The sequence below is a fragment of the Gymnodraco acuticeps genome, unplaced genomic scaffold, assembly GCF_902827175.1.
Source record: "Gymnodraco acuticeps unplaced genomic scaffold, fGymAcu1.1, whole genome shotgun sequence".
Lineage (NCBI taxonomy): Eukaryota > Metazoa > Chordata > Actinopteri > Perciformes > Bathydraconidae > Gymnodraco > Gymnodraco acuticeps.
The window spans coordinates 767,991-786,409 of NW_022990889.1; the positions used below are offsets into that span (position 1 = coordinate 767,991).

The following is an 18,419-nucleotide window of genomic DNA, read 5'->3' on the forward strand; positions in this document are numbered from 1 at the left end:
GCAGGCATTTCAGCTTTTAGTTGATTTTTAGCTGGCTCGGCAGAGAAATCTGCTGTGATAATAGGCCACTGTGCTAAAATAAAGCTTGGGTAGAAAGTGATGTATACGTGTGTATCTCTCTATTTCTTCCCCCTGTGGGCCATGAAACGCACAATGCCATCTCCCCAGGGCGTGCTCTTAACCGAGGGGGAAAATTCATTAGCATATGGTCCCATTGGTCGGGAGACAATTTGAATCTTTATCTACGCCTCTCTGCTGCTAGCTATCCATACTCAGGCGTTCAAATTAAAGAAGTCCTTAAGTGGGCTAATTAGATATTATTGCTATACAAAATGTTTTGAGGGGACGTGGCCCCCTTTCAATATCATACAAGTGCTTTAGGAGGGCTGTTAACCTTTCAGGATTTATGACACATAATGTGGCTAAGGCTGGGAAGGTTTGTTATTGCGCAGTATATCAAGAATTGTGGCAGGGGCAGGCTGTGAATTTAGCTGATATTTTGCTTCAAGTCATTACCTCCTAGAGTGTATAATGACAACACAGTTTTATAATTCTGAGAAATTAAGTGTAATATGAAAAATTGACAAGTAATATAAGGTAGTATACAAGTAAAAGTGGGACCTTTTGTGTAGCTCTATCTTCTCACACAACTGTGTGTCTCTACTGTGTGTCTCTACTGTGTGGCCTTGCAGAGGCGTACAGGATGAGACGCGAAGGCAGCAGAGGTCCTGTCATGCATACTGTAGGATGTTAAGAGCCAGTTCCTGAGCCATTCACTGCATAAGTGATGGTCCTACATTGCACAGAAGCACAGTCATCATCAGCCAAACTGACACACTGATTGCATAATGAATGCTAGATAACAACCATACGACAGCACCGCCCTGGTTCATTCTCCTCATTTACAGTATTCACAGCAAGTGAAATTACAGTTTGAGTCACAGACTCGCATGCATTTTTTAAACACTATTATTTAACATTCACATTTTAATCATGTTTCTTTTTGTATCATACCCACACATACAATGCTTTACAGTAAAGTCATCTGTCACATCTGGCTCTTAAATAGGTTGTGTTCTTTCTAGGCAGGTTTGAAACTTATGAACCACAGGAAATAACAACAGCAGAGCCGGTGGCACTCAATGTGTATTTTCAGGGTCTTTCACCTACTGAGCAGCTGTCATGGTGTGCATAAACTGCAGGAGGGGTGATGGTGGATAAGCGAGGGTACACATTAGTGTTGTAGGTTAGTGTAAGGAACTTAGTGTATCCCAGTGAGCAGTGTCTTGTGACATCCTATGAATGCCATTAAGCAGGCTCACTGGGGGTAATTGCCCAAGTCATTAAAAGTTTGATGATGGTTGCTGATGGGTGGAGGGTTGCCTGCCTGTAGGCACAGGGTATAGCTCTCTCTCTTACACTATCTCTCCAGGGAACAACACAGTGCAGAACTCCAATTTTTCAGCCTTAGCCAATTCCTGAAGTTCTGAGAGGCCATCATTATTGTTTTGACAGGTGAAGAAGTTGTTGATAGACCATGGACAGAACAGAGGGACACTGTTACATTTGACAGGTTATGCATATATTATCATTGCTCAAGATGATATGTAGCTTCCATAAAAACAAAACTGCTCTGAAGAGGCAAAACATGAAGTCTGGTGATGTTGATTTTTTGTCCCGTTGGGGTACACCTTGTAATACATCCCCGAAAAGTGTTTATTTACTCCGTAAACACAACAAAGCACACTGCCTTCTTTGGCAATTACAGTTTCAATACATGTAACAGTACATTTGCCTTTAAACAGGGTCAATCTGGTTATTGATTAGAGCAATTTCTAGGAAACCTACTCACGTTTAGTATTACATTACATTACATTACATTACATTGCATTTAGCTGACGCTTTTATCCAAAGCGACTTACAATAAGTGCGTTCGACCAACAAAATACAAACTTGAAGAAAACAGAATCATATAAGTACATCAGGTTTCATAGAGCAACAACATTTCAAGTGCTACTCAACTGGCTTTAGATAAGCCAGTCCTTTATTAGTATATAAGTGCTTTGTTAATAGTTCTATCGCTCGAAGTGGAGTCGAAAGAGATGAGTTTTGAGTCTGCGCCGGAAGGTGTGTAAGCTTTCTGCTGTCCTGATGTCAATGGGGAGCTCATTCCACCATTTTGGAGCCAGGATAGCAAACCCACGTGTTTTTGCTGATGGGAACTTGGGTCCCCTTCGCAGCGAGGGTGCAGCGAGCTGTTTGGTTGATGCAGAGCGGAGTGCACGTGCCGGGGTGTACGGTTTAACCATGTCCTGGATGTAGGAAGGGCCTGATCCATTCGCAGCATGGTATGCAAGTACCATTGTCTTGAAGTGGATTCTAGCAGTTACCGGAAGCCAGTGAAGGGAGCCATGTTTTAGCATATCACGTCTCCAATGAAGAGGATCAGTCATGGCTACTGTAGGTTTCAAGGTCAATCCCACCCAGTAAACGAAACTTTGCACCCTCAGTTGCCCACATGGTGATCCTGGGGCTGTCCTCTCTACCAGTTAGAGTTGATGCAGGCAGACAGTCGTGGTGACCGGCACCACGTAGCCAGGGCAGAAGCCACAGGGCCTGGGTCACTCTGCCAGCTGGTGCGAGACCTCTCTGACTCTCAAGCCCACTGTCATGTCTGCCACGGGGGCCATCAGAGGTGACATGAGGTTTTAATAAGGCCTCTAGCTCGTCACCCCTCTGAAGGTGTTAGTGACTCAGGCAGCTCCTGCCATACCCCAGTCACAGCTGCACTCTGAGCCATCTTGTCTTGTTTGTCATCTTGGCACCTCTGCCAGAGGACAGACATTGATAGACCTTTTGATTGACATATCAACTCTGCGTGGATGTCTGTCGGGCTTTTGTTGTAGCATATGTTCTTATATACCATATTTATGTGCAGAGTATGTCTCAGGATAGAGAAAGAATGACGGAATAAAGCTAAATTAAATGCATTCGAGTTGTACATATTGATAGAATAAATAATTTTTGATTTTGTAGATACCAGTTAGCTTGCACATAAAACTTGTACCTGAAGTATAAAAAGTATCTATATAATTACCAAGCTCAATTAAAACTGGTTAAAAAGCGGTGAAGCACTTTGGAAGAAGTTTGAAAATGCCAAAAAAGGGAGAGCAGAATTACCACCTCATCCTGACATAGTGAAAGCTTATAAAAAGGTCAGGGTTTTCAGCTGAATGCTAGTAGTTGCTGTTCGGTCTGGTGTTGTATGAGCTGTTGTAATGACCTTATCACAAGCAGAGAAAGTTGGAATAACTCCAGTTTATTGAAAGTTTAAAAGTGGCCTCCCTTCTCTCTGGCCCTGACATTTGATTTCTCAGAACATGCTTAAGATGTATATTTACTAAAAAAAGCATTGCAGCACTGAGGCTCATCCTGTCATTGTGAATTACATGAATTAGTCAGGAAGCCAGACAACATGTGCACCACATCTTACTATATGAGCGACCCAAATGTATGAAACCACATTGACAGTCTTTGTGGGTGTCTCTTACTTTGTGAACCATAGGAAAGCTCCGCCAGTAAACCTCCCACTTGACCTCAAGGATGTCTGTGGTTTCTACTGTCTCACCAGTCACCCCAGAAAAGATGTGGGTGTACGGAGGTTATATTTGTGTATCTTGGTCTTTCCGCACGGAGCTGTTCTGTGTCATGACTTAAGATACATATCAAAAGGAGCAAAATATGGGCCTAACTTCCATCCTTCCCTATTAAAGGGAACTGTATAAGTACAAAATAGTAATGTGATCGTGACCTTTAATGGCAGTGTGAGCAGCAGCTGGCTTTTGTAGAGGTACTGTGTTTGGGGCCGGGGCACGGACCAAGTCTCAGTGCTGCAGCTGAGGTTGAAATGAAGCGATGCCTGGGTCAGCAGCCCTGCACTCAGCACTCTGCCATGCATCCAGGTGGAACAAAGTCCTCGCTCAGCGTCTCATCCGTGGCTTCCCGCTGAAAGGTGACATCTCCATGGCTTAACAGCCACATTCATCTGCTAAAGAGCATACAATTTGTTAATCATTTTCCCACATGAGAGTCTCTGCTTTCCTGTACAAGTGCAGACAGGCAAATGAGCGGGAACGAAGCCCTAGTTTCTGATCAGAGAACACGAGTATCAGCTGGTTAGGAAAGCAAGTGCTGTAAGAGGGTAAAAAAAGTCCTGAGATTGGTCACATCATATTTCCTTTTCTACCTTCATGATGGGATCCTCTTGAGAGAAGCATCCGAAAACCAAAACCAATAAAAAAAAAAATTCTGTTCCGCCATACTCACTCAAAGTCTTTATATGTCTGCCATTTGCGAATAAACATGTTATTTGGTTCAGCTTGAATACAAACCTTGTAATTTCAAGAAGATTCATTTAGGAATTTGGTTTGAGCAAATTGGTGTATTCAATGAAAAATATCACAAGGACAGGACCCCCATGTCTAGAGAGAGTATAATATTCCTGTGTAATTACTTGTAGTGTGCAAGATTTTAAATTCATTTATCGCAGTTTGATTGACCCCACAGCCTGAGCTTTACATAGACACTATGAAACACATACACACATACAGCGTCATACCAGTTAAAATGAGGTTATAGCCGTAAGCTGTGTCCAATTAAAGTTGAACAAAGCCACCTCATCTGCTCAACTCCTCTCTTAGTAGGTCAGCGAAACTGATGGAGAATACAGACACATGCTCTTCTCTGTGGCTCCGAGCGCAGCTTTCCCTAGCACACTCACAAGCCACGTTGTATAATGTGACAAGACCCATGTGATAAAGTCAATAAATCTGTTGCCCAGATTTCAAATATACACACTTTAAAAGTATTTTCTGCAAAAAACAATTAGAAAACCGAAGAAGAGAACATCTGCATCCTTGAGAACGATATTTTTTTATTTGAGAAATGACTGTAGCATACTGCAAAGAGGTGGTGTAACATAATGACATGTGTGTGTAGGTCTGAAGTGACCACAGAGACAGAGCTGCAGAGATACAGGACATAAAGTCACTTTGCAGAGAGAGTTGCGTTACCATTGGAGTGATGTATGACCCCAAGTCCCATCTGAGGGCTCATGTTACAAGGCTTATGCTGCACTACCGAGATAGCTTTCCCTATATGGAGTCAGGGGCTACAGTAATGTATGGACCCCGGTTGTTGCCAAAGCTCTGACTCAGCTCGCTGACTCGTGCCTCTAACCCTGACCTCTGTCCTGATAACTAGACATTTCAGCCGTGTACTATGTCATTGTATTCAATCCTAAAGGAGGAATGGTCTTGTTAACTGTCACCTTGGTAACAGTAACATTGTTGTAATATAATGAGAATGTCAATACTTTTATTTTCCTGACTTAGCTATATAACTACTGTATAGACCTTTTCAAATTGGACAGAGCTCTTTTCTCAGAAATGTTCTACATATTTGAAAAGTATATATATATATATTTTATATATAACACAGTATTACAGCAAGTTTCAACAACAATATGCAATGCTGGAAGTGCATTTACTGCATTACTGTAAGTATTTTTAAGTACCTGTAGTTGTAGTACTTTCATTTTGTGCTACTTTTACTTAGTGGCTTACTCTCACTTAGTGGTATTGCTATTTGTAGTTAAGTAAAACATGTGCATACTGTACAACCCTAACAATCTCACCACTGTAAATTGTTTAATAAACATGGAATTTGAAAACAAACCACTTGTTACAGTAAGAATCCTAAATCAACATTTACACTTGTGCAAATTGCATATAGATGTACACATTTTGGTTTCGCTCACTTGACTTTAATCTCCTTTTTAATTTAGAAAAGTTTTCCTTTGTAATTCATGGGTTTGTTTTTCTGTGTGCTCCTCAGGTTACCTTCACAAAGAGGAAGTTTGGCCTGATGAAAAAGGCCTATGAGCTCAGCGTACTCTGTGACTGTGAGATAGCCCTCATCATTTTCAACAGCTCTAACAAACTGTTCCAGTATGCCAGCACAGACATGGACAAAGTGTTGCTGAAATACACAGAGTACAACGAGCCCCACGAGAGCAGAACCAACTCTGACATTGTCGAGGTGAGTGAGCGCCGCCTTCTCACTTTGTGTGGAAAAACCTATTTCAAATCTTGCTTTTTTAATTTTCTATTCTTTGTGGTTGTTCTACAGTACATATCTTATGTTCAGTTTTAGGTTTAATTTATTATTTTTGTTATTCATGCAGACTATAAAGTATATCTTCTGTGAGAAAGGCTTAAACACTCTTGCCCCAAAGGTTATGTTTTACACAAACAAGAGGAACAAGTAACAGTTTCCTTCTGGTCACCATTCAGATAGGGCACAGGAGGTCTGCTCTCCCTGATAAGTTCAGCGTCTCTGGTGCCCATCAACTGACGTGGAAAACCTATCTCTGCACATGCATGCACACATTAGCTACTGACCACCATTTCTATTCCTGTTTCCCATAGATATTGTACCTGTAGGTCTCAGTTCTCTGCCTCCTCCTCATCACAGACCATTAACGTATACAGTGTTTAGTACATTCCACGCTGCTCCATAAAACTCAACATGCACTTGGGTTTCCTGGCAGCTCCTGCATGCCCGGCGACTATCGGAAGAGTAAACCTCTTGTTATGCCAGTCTACAAAACTGTCAGCCAAAAGTGAAGAAGCCAAAGTAAATGAGAATGATTAGAGATACATCCTCTTCCAAACATCTTTCATCGGCACATGTGTGGTTTCTCAGCGTATTCATGTTCTGCTTTAACAGGCTGGTATCTTCATTCTGACTCAATGAAAGCATATACAATGTATGTTAATGCCTATTGATAAAATCCCAATACTGCTAATATATAGTTGCCCATTCATTTTTTGAAAGCGCTTTTTTTTAATTTAAATACACAGATTTGTTTTTCTGTACAAAGGATACTTTTAATTAGACAATGCGCCCTGCCTCCTCTCGAACCTCTGTTGTTTTTACTGCCACCTGCCCACTAAAACATACCGCATTTTTATTACTGATGCCCAATTAGGAGACATTAATGGTTTAAGATGGGTGAGATTGAAACATTTCAAGAATCCTAGCTTTAGAAAAGACTTTCACTTGGAGGAATTAGAGAAATGACATGCAGCATAAAGGAGTCAGCTGTGGCCCATTATCTTTTATTCATGCTGCTGCTGCCGCTGCTTGTGAATTACCTGCTTGGCAGAGCTGCAGAAGAGTGCTCTGGCATCCAGCAGACTCATGCAGTCACTCCTCCATCAGGGGCCCTCACAGCAGAGCAGGGGCTCACCTGCATAAAAAATACATGGATACATTCCTTACTTACGTAACTGTCACCACACATCTGTTTTTGCTGTGACTCTGGAAGCTGTCTTATTTTAAACGGTTAAAAGCAACAACATCTCATAACTCTGATGGGGTTATTCACTGTAAGTTGAGTTATTCTCTTTACAGTATGTCACATATCTGTATTCTACCGGTGTATGTTTATGTTGGCAGCGTGGTCCAATTGCAATGTACATTGTACATAGTATAGCACCAGTTCTGATTTCCCACTTAGCTGGCTACCTTTAAGGAAGCTGCCCCTCCGCACAAAAGATGGGAACAAACACCTTTTGTCCCTGTTCACTCGGCCAGCATCTTTGCAGATATGTGCAGATCTCCCTCTGCCTGTTGGCTACGCGGTCAAGGTTCAGAAGTGAGGAAGCAGAGCAGAAGTAACCAACCCAGTCCACTTCACAGCATCACCACACAACCCCGCTATTCACTTGGCCAGGGAGCCAGTGTCGGAGGTGGTTGATAATCTGTGAAGGCTGTGATTTGATCATATTTTAAGAATATCCTATCTGGGTGCAAAGTGTTTTTCAGCATTTGCTCTTGTCCACAGCTGCACAGATTGTTGTACACCACATGGACGAGCCGATGCCTCTGTATTGATGGCAAGAGTCCACCCCTACCTGATTATCTAGTGAAATGGTCTTCACATGAGGGCACTTACGCGGGACACTTATCTAAATGTCTTAATTGTGTTAAACCAATCTTTGCCATGCAAACAATCATGTGCTCATTTGTTCCCGGTTTGGGAGGTCAGAAAAAGCCTTTCCAACTTTTCATTGGGAAGCTTGTTCCATGTGCGAAACTAAATCAAAGGTCACATTCCTGCTCAGTAGTACCATCTGTAGATAAAGGTTGAGCTGTGCAGTGTGGGAGAACAGTCGCCATGTTTTCCACAGATGGATGCATGCCTGGGCCACAGTTTGATAACGCAGTGGAGGGCTATGGACTTTGTCTCAAACTTGGCTCGCGGACTGTTTGCGTCTGCATGTGTTGATGGTCTTAACCTTACCAGCACTGCAGGCAACATGTGAGCTGTTGTGATGTGAACCTGTGTGTCATTTTTTAGACAGTTATGAATGGTATGGTAAAGTGGAATGTCAATGTTTGCGTTTTTGTTAGAGGCTCTTATTTAAGTAGGAAACATTCATATTGGAACATATCACAGTGCTCACTCCTGGTTGCTTTGTGCTTAAAAAAACACTCAGATTTAAAAATGTGTCTTTGGAGCGTCTCATTTGCCGTATCTTTCTCCTCGTAATGCAGAACCGTAAAATACTCAAGATCATACTCATCAAGACATGAAGTCATTTCTCCCTGGAAACAAACACGCTTTTCAATAAGGTTGTATTATTGTAACCGAGCAGAGTTATCATGACTCAAGGTTTAATGGTGTTGTTCCTATTGTGTTTCTTATTGAATTCAGTTCATGCCACAAATCCAAATGCTGCCGTTAGTCATTAGATTAATCTAATAATATTTACTCTTCCTCCCCTCTCCGCTAGTGAAGCTAATGAGATTTTGCTCATGGTTCGCTATTACCTCACACCGTTCACCGTGCACAGAGCGATCCTGTGTCTGCAGCAGAAACCTTGAAATCAGAAAGTAACTTCACAGGCAACATTCAGCATTTATCTGTCCTCTCTTTGAGCAATTTATCATAATTAAGGTGTATAGTGTAGATTAGGATTAATCAGGTTTGGAGGCATTAAATCAACACTTAACTTTAATCCTATAAAATCAGGGCTGTGAATAGGCTTTAACCTTATTTGAGAATGAAATGTTGGTCAAATACCGATGCCTTGTTATTGTAAATAACTGGACTGCACCATACAGTATGCAAAACATTGACTTTTTTTACCCTGATGATTTGTGGGAGTAAACAACCTAAGATCATTCATAGGGAAATTCTGTTTATCTTCCTCATAACAAAGCATGGGGGCCATTGTTAATGTGACTGGGGAAAAACAGACAATTCCCTCTCTATTTATGAAGAAACGTCTTCTCTCACAAGATCTCTACAGTGAAGGGAAATGAGCATAACATTATCAGGTAATTTCCATTAGGCTTCATCTCCTGATCTCTCTCTGTTGTTATAAATGGGGCTGTATTAATCGTTCAATGGGACATGTTAATTTTGACCATTACTGAATGTCAAACCCTGTGTTTTCATATTAAGCTATTTTGTTTATGAATTTCACGACTGCCCTTTGCAGATTTTAAATTGACTAAAGCTTCACCTCAAATAAGGGGTGAATTTGCCATAATTCTTCATATTTTATTATTTATTCATTAGTGTACCGATGGAGAAACTCATGCCGCTGTGCTTCAAGAGTGCATTTTCGATGACTTACAGCTAAAAAATACATGTTATTTCTGGTTATGGAACGAACCCCTTGCGGTGCTGTGGGGCGAATGGGCACCAGGAGTTTTAACAGGGGATGTTTATGTTGTCAATCAAAGGCTGAGCAGTGATTAAGACTCATTTCTATCTTAATGAATGCAAATTGGCACATCTGCTATGGTGGGCTAGCTGTCCAGACTCTTCAATTAGCATGATTGATCAATTATCCTCCTGCTGGTGGCTCACTGCAAATGGAGGCTGGGAAGAGAGACGAAAGAGCATGAGAAGAAAAATGAACAGAAAACTGTCCAAAACTGAATAAATCAGATGCTTTATTTGATTAAGAGAATAATGGAATTTCATTTGAACCATGAAGGAGCTATACTTTAACACATATTTCTTTAAAAAAAATAGATAGCTATTAAATATATATATTTAAAAAGCTATAATTATATAGCGATATATTTTTTTACTTAATGACAATTACGTACTTCCGAGTTTGTACATAATAAGACAACTCAAAAGTTGATATGTCTTTATTAAACAGATACTTGCATACACTACTGCAACTAACTATGTTTTTGATCAAATCTGGCTCTGAATCTGTAAACAGTACTTTTTCACGCTTCTTTTTTTGTGTTGGCATTCCCATTGTGATACATCAACATGAAACAAATACATAATTTGCATTTTAAATAATAACATTTGTGATCAAATATTCCTGTGAGAAATGAGCTCCAGCCATGCAAATATTAAGTAGATCAGTACTCTTTCAACTCCAAAGTCTGTCGAGGATAGTGTGGTGCGTGTCTTGTTTGTGTTTTTTTTTAACAGTAAGCGTAGATCATTGAATATCAAAGCACACTGGTGAGACTGCTCTGAGTAGCAGAGTGTGTATTTATAATTGTGGCTCAGAAACAGGACGGTCAAATGAGGCTCCGGCTGGCACACAGGGAAACTGTCACTGCCACCATGTTCTCTAATGCAATATACAGTATTACAGCACAGCAATAGCTATGGAGGCGATGAAACACATTTAGCATGACATTTGCCAACACATTGTCACATTGATTGTATATGAATTTAAGTATAACAACAAAGATATCTACCAAAATGGATTTCGGTAATTAAATTAAGTAGTAAAGAAATTGTATTATTATTTACCCGTCAAGCTGTTTGTTATTCTTGGCAGTTTTTAAATTATTGTGCTGTAGTGTAACACAGCTGTGCACCAGATATTTGTTTTCTCTATCTTTGCAAACCAACTATCTGTGAATCGTTTTTCAAAAACATTCATCAGTATTACGTCATTCTATATGAGGTATATCTAACTATCATTGGGAAAACAAATGACCTACTAGTACTTTACAGTACACATAAACAGATGTGTCATTTATCCCACTCACATACAAAGTAGTAATTCTTTAAAACGTTGAATACATTGTTGTTGATGATTACATATAATCTTAGTTGTGTGGGACAGTTATAATGTGATTTAATGCTGATAAAATCATCATTGATTCCATTTCATGTTTTTAAAGCTAGGATAGACGCTATACAATCAGAAAATATTGGTGTCTGTAAATGCTACTAGTATACAAACTGTAGTATCATATAATGTCCTTTGTTTTCTGTCATGTTTGTATTAATGTTTGGAACTAATTGAAGCAGGTCACCATTGTAAAAGAGGTCTATGATCTCAATGGGTTTTATCTGTATAAATAAAGGTTTTGAATTGAATTGAATTGAATTGTGCATAGTTCCAAAAATTGAATTAGGTTGAGCATTTTGCAGCAGTTTTAGAATTTGTGCTCTTTTTGTGAACTTTTCGTCTTCTTCTTTTTTGTCCTTGAATTTTAAGCTTGTTTAAAAAATATATGATCTACAAGATTCAGTGTTTGGGCTAACCACTCCAGTAGATGTCTTGAGTGGATGTTTATAATATTGGTTGGATAACTACAGGAATTACACCCATGTTATTGTTATTGGGTTTGAGCCGAACTGTAGTTTTGATAATTATCTGGAGACCAGTGAAGGTAGCTGTTTCTTAATACTGCAGCAGTTTGGTGCCTCTGATGCTATTGTCTGATGTCTTTTTTTAATTTATTCTGTAGAAACTGACGATGCTGTTGACAGAAAACTAAATGACATCACTTCCTTTGTGACAGAAAGACGAAATTCAATACCTACTTTTGAGGCCACCTTACTCTGTGTTGATGTTAACAGTCAAAATCTATACAAGGCAGCTCTGTGTATTTGCCCATATGTCAAAAGGAAAACAGTGTTATAAGTCTTCTCTTCCTACTTACATTGTTATCTCATGGCTATACATCTGATGTCTCCTATTATCTTAATGTGGAGTCAACACAGAATAATGCAAATGGTCAAATCTATAATACTGTCTTTGAGTTTCTGGTTAGAGTTTCAGGTATTCAGAGAAACCTGTTTGTGTTCCCAGTGCTTCATTTTCTCTTTTTCTCTCTATAGTGCAGTGAACCGCCATTTCTATAAACATTGAATAGAAAACAAATTAAACATTTTTATGTGATATGGATCACACTCATTATTGTAGATGGAAATATCCATGAGTTCTTATTGTCTGACCGGGTAAATTGCTCATTTTTTGCATATAATTATCTACATCATTATCTATAATTTGACGGGCTATTTACAGTGGCGCAGAAAGGGAGACCAGCTGTTTAGACGAGACAACAAAATCTGAAGTTAGAGCTCCATTTTAATATTTCAATAAAACATCAGATATAAAATCTTTGAATAGATGGTCTCTTCTTCTGGTCCGTATCACTTTAAAGGTGTAAGTAATAATACATTTGATTTAAGTTTAAACTAAATTAATATATTGGTTCAGTGACTTTAATGTCAACTCTTTATCACCACCTCCACCTCCTATCCATTATCTATCTGCTTCAGTTTCTCTCTTCACCATGCCATCATCATATATTACTATATTCTCCTTTTTGATATTTCACGTAGAGCCCACAGCAGCAGTGATGAGAAATCATTTTAAAGCTAAATCAAATGTCATTGCTGTTGACATAGACTTATTGGGTTGATGTTGATTTTTCAGGTCTTTTCAATATACTGTATGTGACATTTTCTGCCAGCCCATTTTTTATATTGCAAAAAAATGTGTACTTTTGGCCTCCTGTGATTTATTGGAGTGATATTACAATTATTTTCTATATTTTTATTTTGAGTCTAGGTAGATTACACAATGCTGCAGATTTTAATAACTATGATGGTATTACTGTACCTAAAGCTTCAGTATTTTATTTAAAATAATGGATATTATTCTCCTGCTTTCTCATTATGAATAGTTTCTGCTTTATCTCATGTATATTGCTACATAAAAACTAAGCCTATCAGTGAATCCGTTTTTTTTTAAGGGAGACGACGGGGCATTTATGTGTGTCTGTACTCCTACTACCACCTCTTCATTGGGGGCTCTTATAAACACATGAGCAACTTCCTATTTCCTGTGCGCATAGTGTTTTGAACACCTGCAAGCAGTCATGTAACCTTTGGGCCTGTGTGTCGAGTGTTAACTTGTGTTTTTAGTCAAAACAAACACTGGCTGTCCGTACAACACCAGGGTCTATTTTCAGACTACTGTAGTAGAGCAAGTTAAAAATAAATATCACACAAATGTTTGACAGAAAACAGAGAGCCACGTATTACTTCATTACATGCTTTTTTTTAATACATTTAGGGACCTAGTTTTGTAAATTCTTCAGGCAATTTAATGTGTAATAATGTTCCTCTTGACATACAGCATCCCATCTTAACATCTCTTATCTTATACAACATCATTACTGGGGAGAGTTGTCTGAAAAGTCTTCTCTCACCACGGCAAGTAAAGCAATATTAATGGTTCTGTTTCAAGCTACATGCTGGGTTTCAAAGTGCCCCTTTTTGTAGGACAAGGACTCCTTTTCCTTTGGGCTTTTAGTGAAAAAGGGTCACCAGCCCTCTTTTGTAGTTTTCTGAGTGAAATGAAACAGTTGTGGTAATGGTCATGTGAGTATTTCACAAATGCTCAATGTCCTCTAGTATGGATTAGATACACAGTCATTATTTCCTGATGGTCAAGAAATGGCCTTTGAGATTTCAAAATGTAGTGGTATATGGTATGTGTCCTTAAGGGGTATTCAACAGTTATCCATTGAATTGCTTGCTCCATTATCAAGTAATGGTTTTCTGCTCATTTTGAACACATCATGTACAGTATTACCTCACTGTTTTATTCTTTCCCCGATTTGGGATGCTTGTTACCAGGTTACCACTAAGAGATTTGCTTTTAGCACATATCGTACTTCACCGACGTCAGAGCTCTTTTCCACTCTCTCAACAACATTGCGTATGTCTCATTTCAATTCAAGGGTCCCTTAGAGCAGATAATAAAAATAGACACTATAACAAAAGACCACAAGCCATTGTGCCTTTTACCAAAATGACACGTTTTTTTATTTAGGTTAAATGAAAAACATGTTGTTTCATATTGGCCTTTACATAAATGAGTCCTTATGATTCTCTCTGTTGTCCAATTGCTGTAATATTGGTTGTTATTCCTGAAAGTAATGTGGGTTTACTGTATTTATAATATAGCTAAACATGAGATGGGCAGGGTGTAACACAAAAGCAATGCAATGAAAAGAGTATACTATTGTAACAGCTAATTAACTTGAGAAAAAATAACCATGTGTTACCCATCCGAAGTAATAATGTGTTGGACGGCATGTACCAATGCGCTTTCTAAAACTCAGCTCAAACCACATACCTGTCATAAACTGTGGTTCGAACCACATGAAATAGGTCAAACATTGAGCTGACCTAATTTGGTTTGATCCAGTTCGTAGCAACAGTGATACTAGTTATGTTAAAGATCATTAGAAGCTCATGCCATGAGTCCCCCCCCCCCCCCTCTGTGTTCTTCAATGACCTTGCGGGTTGAGCGGCTGAAAGGAGACCTTGCTATCGTGCACAGCGGCTTCTGTGAGTTAGCTCGTGCTACAATCAGCTTGCCCTTGTGCCCCCCTCCTCCCACTGAGCGTGCTGTGCGGCCAACCCCTCCAGCCCAGGGGCGAGGACAGAGCAAAGCCTGCTGGGATTAGGGGGGTGGGGGGACTGGGGGTTAGCTGGCACCGTGCCACCTTCCCCTGACTGCCTGGCCTGACTGGGGGCAAAGAGGGAGGCTGCTGTGTCTCAGATTGATGAGGACAGGTCTGTGGTCTGGGTATAGAGTGTTGCAGAACAGACGTCCTGCTGGCACATCCTGCCCTCTCTGCCGCACGCCCCCCAGCCCTCCGTACTCGCCTTATCGGAACTCCTAATTGTCCTTATGAATATTTTAGAGGCGAGCAGGAATGGGAGTTCAGGGTTGGGGGTATGGTTTCAAGGGCCCTGACAGCTAATGATCCACTCAATGACCAGAGAGAGAGAGAGAGAGAGAACGAGAGAGAGTGGAAGACAGAGAGACAGTGAGCAGCAATGGTTGGAAAGATTTTCAATAATCTGGAAGTTAATGTTTCTCTATGGATTATAACTCCTTGTGATCAGTGTTGTGCTGCCTTTTCTTTATGTGGAGTGGGAACAGAGACTGTGCTCTCGTTCTTTTGAATCTGTAGATAATGATACAATTGGTTTGCCTTTATCTTCAATTTGTTATTGAGTTCCCTCTTGTTTATACTGAAAATGTGCAGTTGGCTGATTGAGACGCTTCCCTTTCTGACTGTGGCGGCTAATAACTTTGTCACATCAGTCATTCACCACAGTGTCAGTGAACATAACTCTGCTCGCTGCAAAGCAGTTGTCTCATATTCAGTCAAATGGATGGGCTTTATGCAATATAAAATATGATCAGTTTGTTCTTATATGTATCGCTCGCTGGTTTAGATTCAGTGAGTATGACTCACTTTGGAGAAATATCTCTGGTGTACTTTGAGCCCTCAGTTCATTGTGGTCCGTCCAGTGCCATGTGTGATTGAATCTCACAATGTAAATACAGCTAGAAGACAATAATATCCAAATAAAATACAGACGGTCGAGTTGCCGCCTCCCGCTGCTCTTCCTGTCCACTGTGTAACTAGACAATGGAGTGAGCCACAGGAAGGACATGGATCCAGCCTCATATCCTCATATCAGCCACTAATGTGTAATGGTCATGAGATTAAACAAGATATGTCTGGGAATTACAGACGTCTCCTTATCTTATAGCCCCTTACTCCAAACTCCCAATATGTGGTGGGAAACGGCAAAAGAGAAGATGGCTTTCTACATTACTGTAACCTACAGTAGTGCTGAGCCGTGGCATGCAGTGCCTAAAGACCTACCAAAAGAGGCTTTTATTCCCCTCAAGTGAAGACTACATCACCACAGGGGAAAAGTGAACATGATGGTAGAGAAAGTCCCTTAAGATGTTATATAAGAGCAGAGATATTCCTCAGGAGATAAAAGCCTTCCTATCAGCCGCCTCCCCATGCTGATTTCCTAGTACGTTCACACTCAAAGAAGCCCTTTGATAAGCACATTAGATGGAACGGCCTGGACACAATGGTGATGTCATGAGGATTAGCACGCTACCTTGCTTAGTGTAGCGACGGGCACAAGGGCCAATTCAAAGCACTGCAGGGCGAGAGACTGGGAGACCGGGCTGCAATGAGACCAAGAAGGGCTGCAGCACAACCAGTGGTTAAAACACAGCCTCTGTGTACTTTACGGACGGCTGGAATAAACATAGCATGTATTAAACATTCATGTTGCGCTCCACTTTTGGAGAATTTTGTGTAATTTTCCTGCGGTTTCGCCGTTACATCACAAACTGTCTTGCTGTTAAAGGGGCCTGTAATCAGAGCAGTCATAGGTCAGATGGTGCTCTATAGTGAGAGCTACTGTAAGTGAAAGCTGTTGTGATTCAGGCACAATGGAAGAAACAGCCTCTTCATGCTCTCCTTTCAGCCATCTCCCCCACAATTTTGAAGTTCAGCTTTTATACCGAACCACTATCTTTCTCCTTTCACCCTGCCTTCTATTCACGTACAGTACTGTACAGTACATGAATAAGTTAAATGCAGAAAGCTCTCTTGACACAAGAGAGAACATCCAAGTGAAATTGTTTTCCAAGACTCGCAGCAGCACAGTACGCAGTTTGGACCCATTTCACTGAAAGTACTTCTCAAGAAACAGGTGATGTAGGTGGCTTATGCAATGGTTTTAGTTTTATTTTTATTCCAAGGAATAGTGCTTACATTTTCCAATACAAAAGCTGAATATGGAGCCTGAAAGTAAATGTAAGGTCCAGAATTGAGCAGGCAAAGCAATCTTCTTTATTTTAATAGCAGTGATTAATGTAATTTTTGGGAAGAATGCCATCAAAAAAGTAATTCACATAGATATTAAATCAGATTGGCATGCCAGGTTGCTTTTCATAGCACACTATAGCCTTGTGCTCTGAACATATAGTTCAAATCTGGAGAGGCAATTACTGAGCTGAATGTTCCCCTTGGTTACAGCTAGGTTAATAGTCAGGCCTCAGGTGGAGATGACGGTTAGATGTTTTCGTCAGTATAAGGAAGCTTCAAGGACCCCTGCAACGGAAATGTTTTTTTAAAAGAAGTTCAAGTAACACACAAGCAAACTGACAGACACACATACACATGCACACACAGACAATGGTGCCCAGTTGGTTTGACGTCAGCCACTCACAGTCTCATTTTTATTTGAAGTGCCAAATTTCTATCAATACAGGTTTGGACTGCTGTGAGAAAATAGCAGCTGGCCTCGTTCCCTCTCATCTTTGTGAGCCTCTCAGGACACTGTGAATAGATTACACAAGTTCCCTTGTCCATACTCCTTCCAGCCCTCCTCTCGCAACAAACAGCACATATCTTTCATTAGAAATGCTACTGAAAATCCCAACCTCAGCTGTATTCACATCCAGCCAACTTGGCTTTCCAAGTTACAAACCAGACAATTTGATTCAACATCGTAAAAAGGCCATTTGAACCGGCTTTATATCAAGCTATTCACAATGCAAAAATAAGCTATCTTTTCTTTCTTGCATCCTGATTGTCCCGTAGGTTTTTCAGCTTTTTCTAGGTCAGAACATTGTAGTGTCTGGAGCAGTCTGCCGCATTGAGATGTAAGAGCAAAGTTGATCTCGGGTCGGGTGGCCTTTAGGGCTCCATGTGGTCCCTTCTACGGCCATATCTCTGCGCGGCTGCCTCTGATTGGACAGTGTGGGGAGCCAGGTCTTGACAGGTGTTTGAAAGAGAGACACCTGTTTGGCCATGTGCTAATTTAGTGATCCATTTACTGAAAGCAGTGGGCAGTGTCTGTGGGGCGCCCAAAACATTCCAAGTAATTTAACAAAGTATTACAGCCATGCATTCCAAAGCCTTAAATGTTATAGGACGCCATAGAGATAAATACCTCTTAATATACGACAAACACACCTTCACTGTATCTTTTTGAAGACGATATGAATTGTAGTGATGTGTAATGGAACAGATCTGGTTGCTGCCTGCCCTTGTCTGCTGCTCTCTGGTTCCCGCTCACCCACTGTGCTGCAACCCCTCCCTAAATGGCTTGGGCCAGTGGGTGTGGCGTACCGAAGGCTGGCCAGGCTTGTTGTGAAAGTAGAGCAGCCCTGCCCGACTCACGCAGCCGTGCCCGACCAGCCCAACCAAGATATTCCCATAAT

General features: G+C 40.6%; 1 protein-coding gene across 5 annotated transcripts in view; it reads left to right on the top strand.

The window, feature by feature from the left end:
* mef2aa (myocyte enhancer factor 2aa) overlaps positions 1–18,419 on the top strand; it is a 58,539-nt gene that overhangs the window by 20,163 nt on the left and 19,957 nt on the right. For all 5 annotated transcript variants that reach the window (XM_034233687.1, XM_034233689.1, XM_034233684.1 and 2 more), the window contains one exon: positions 5,896–6,099. In XM_034233687.1, the coding sequence (XP_034089578.1) occupies positions 5,896–6,099 (204 nt within the window). The remainder of the gene's footprint in view (positions 1–5,895; positions 6,100–18,419) is intronic.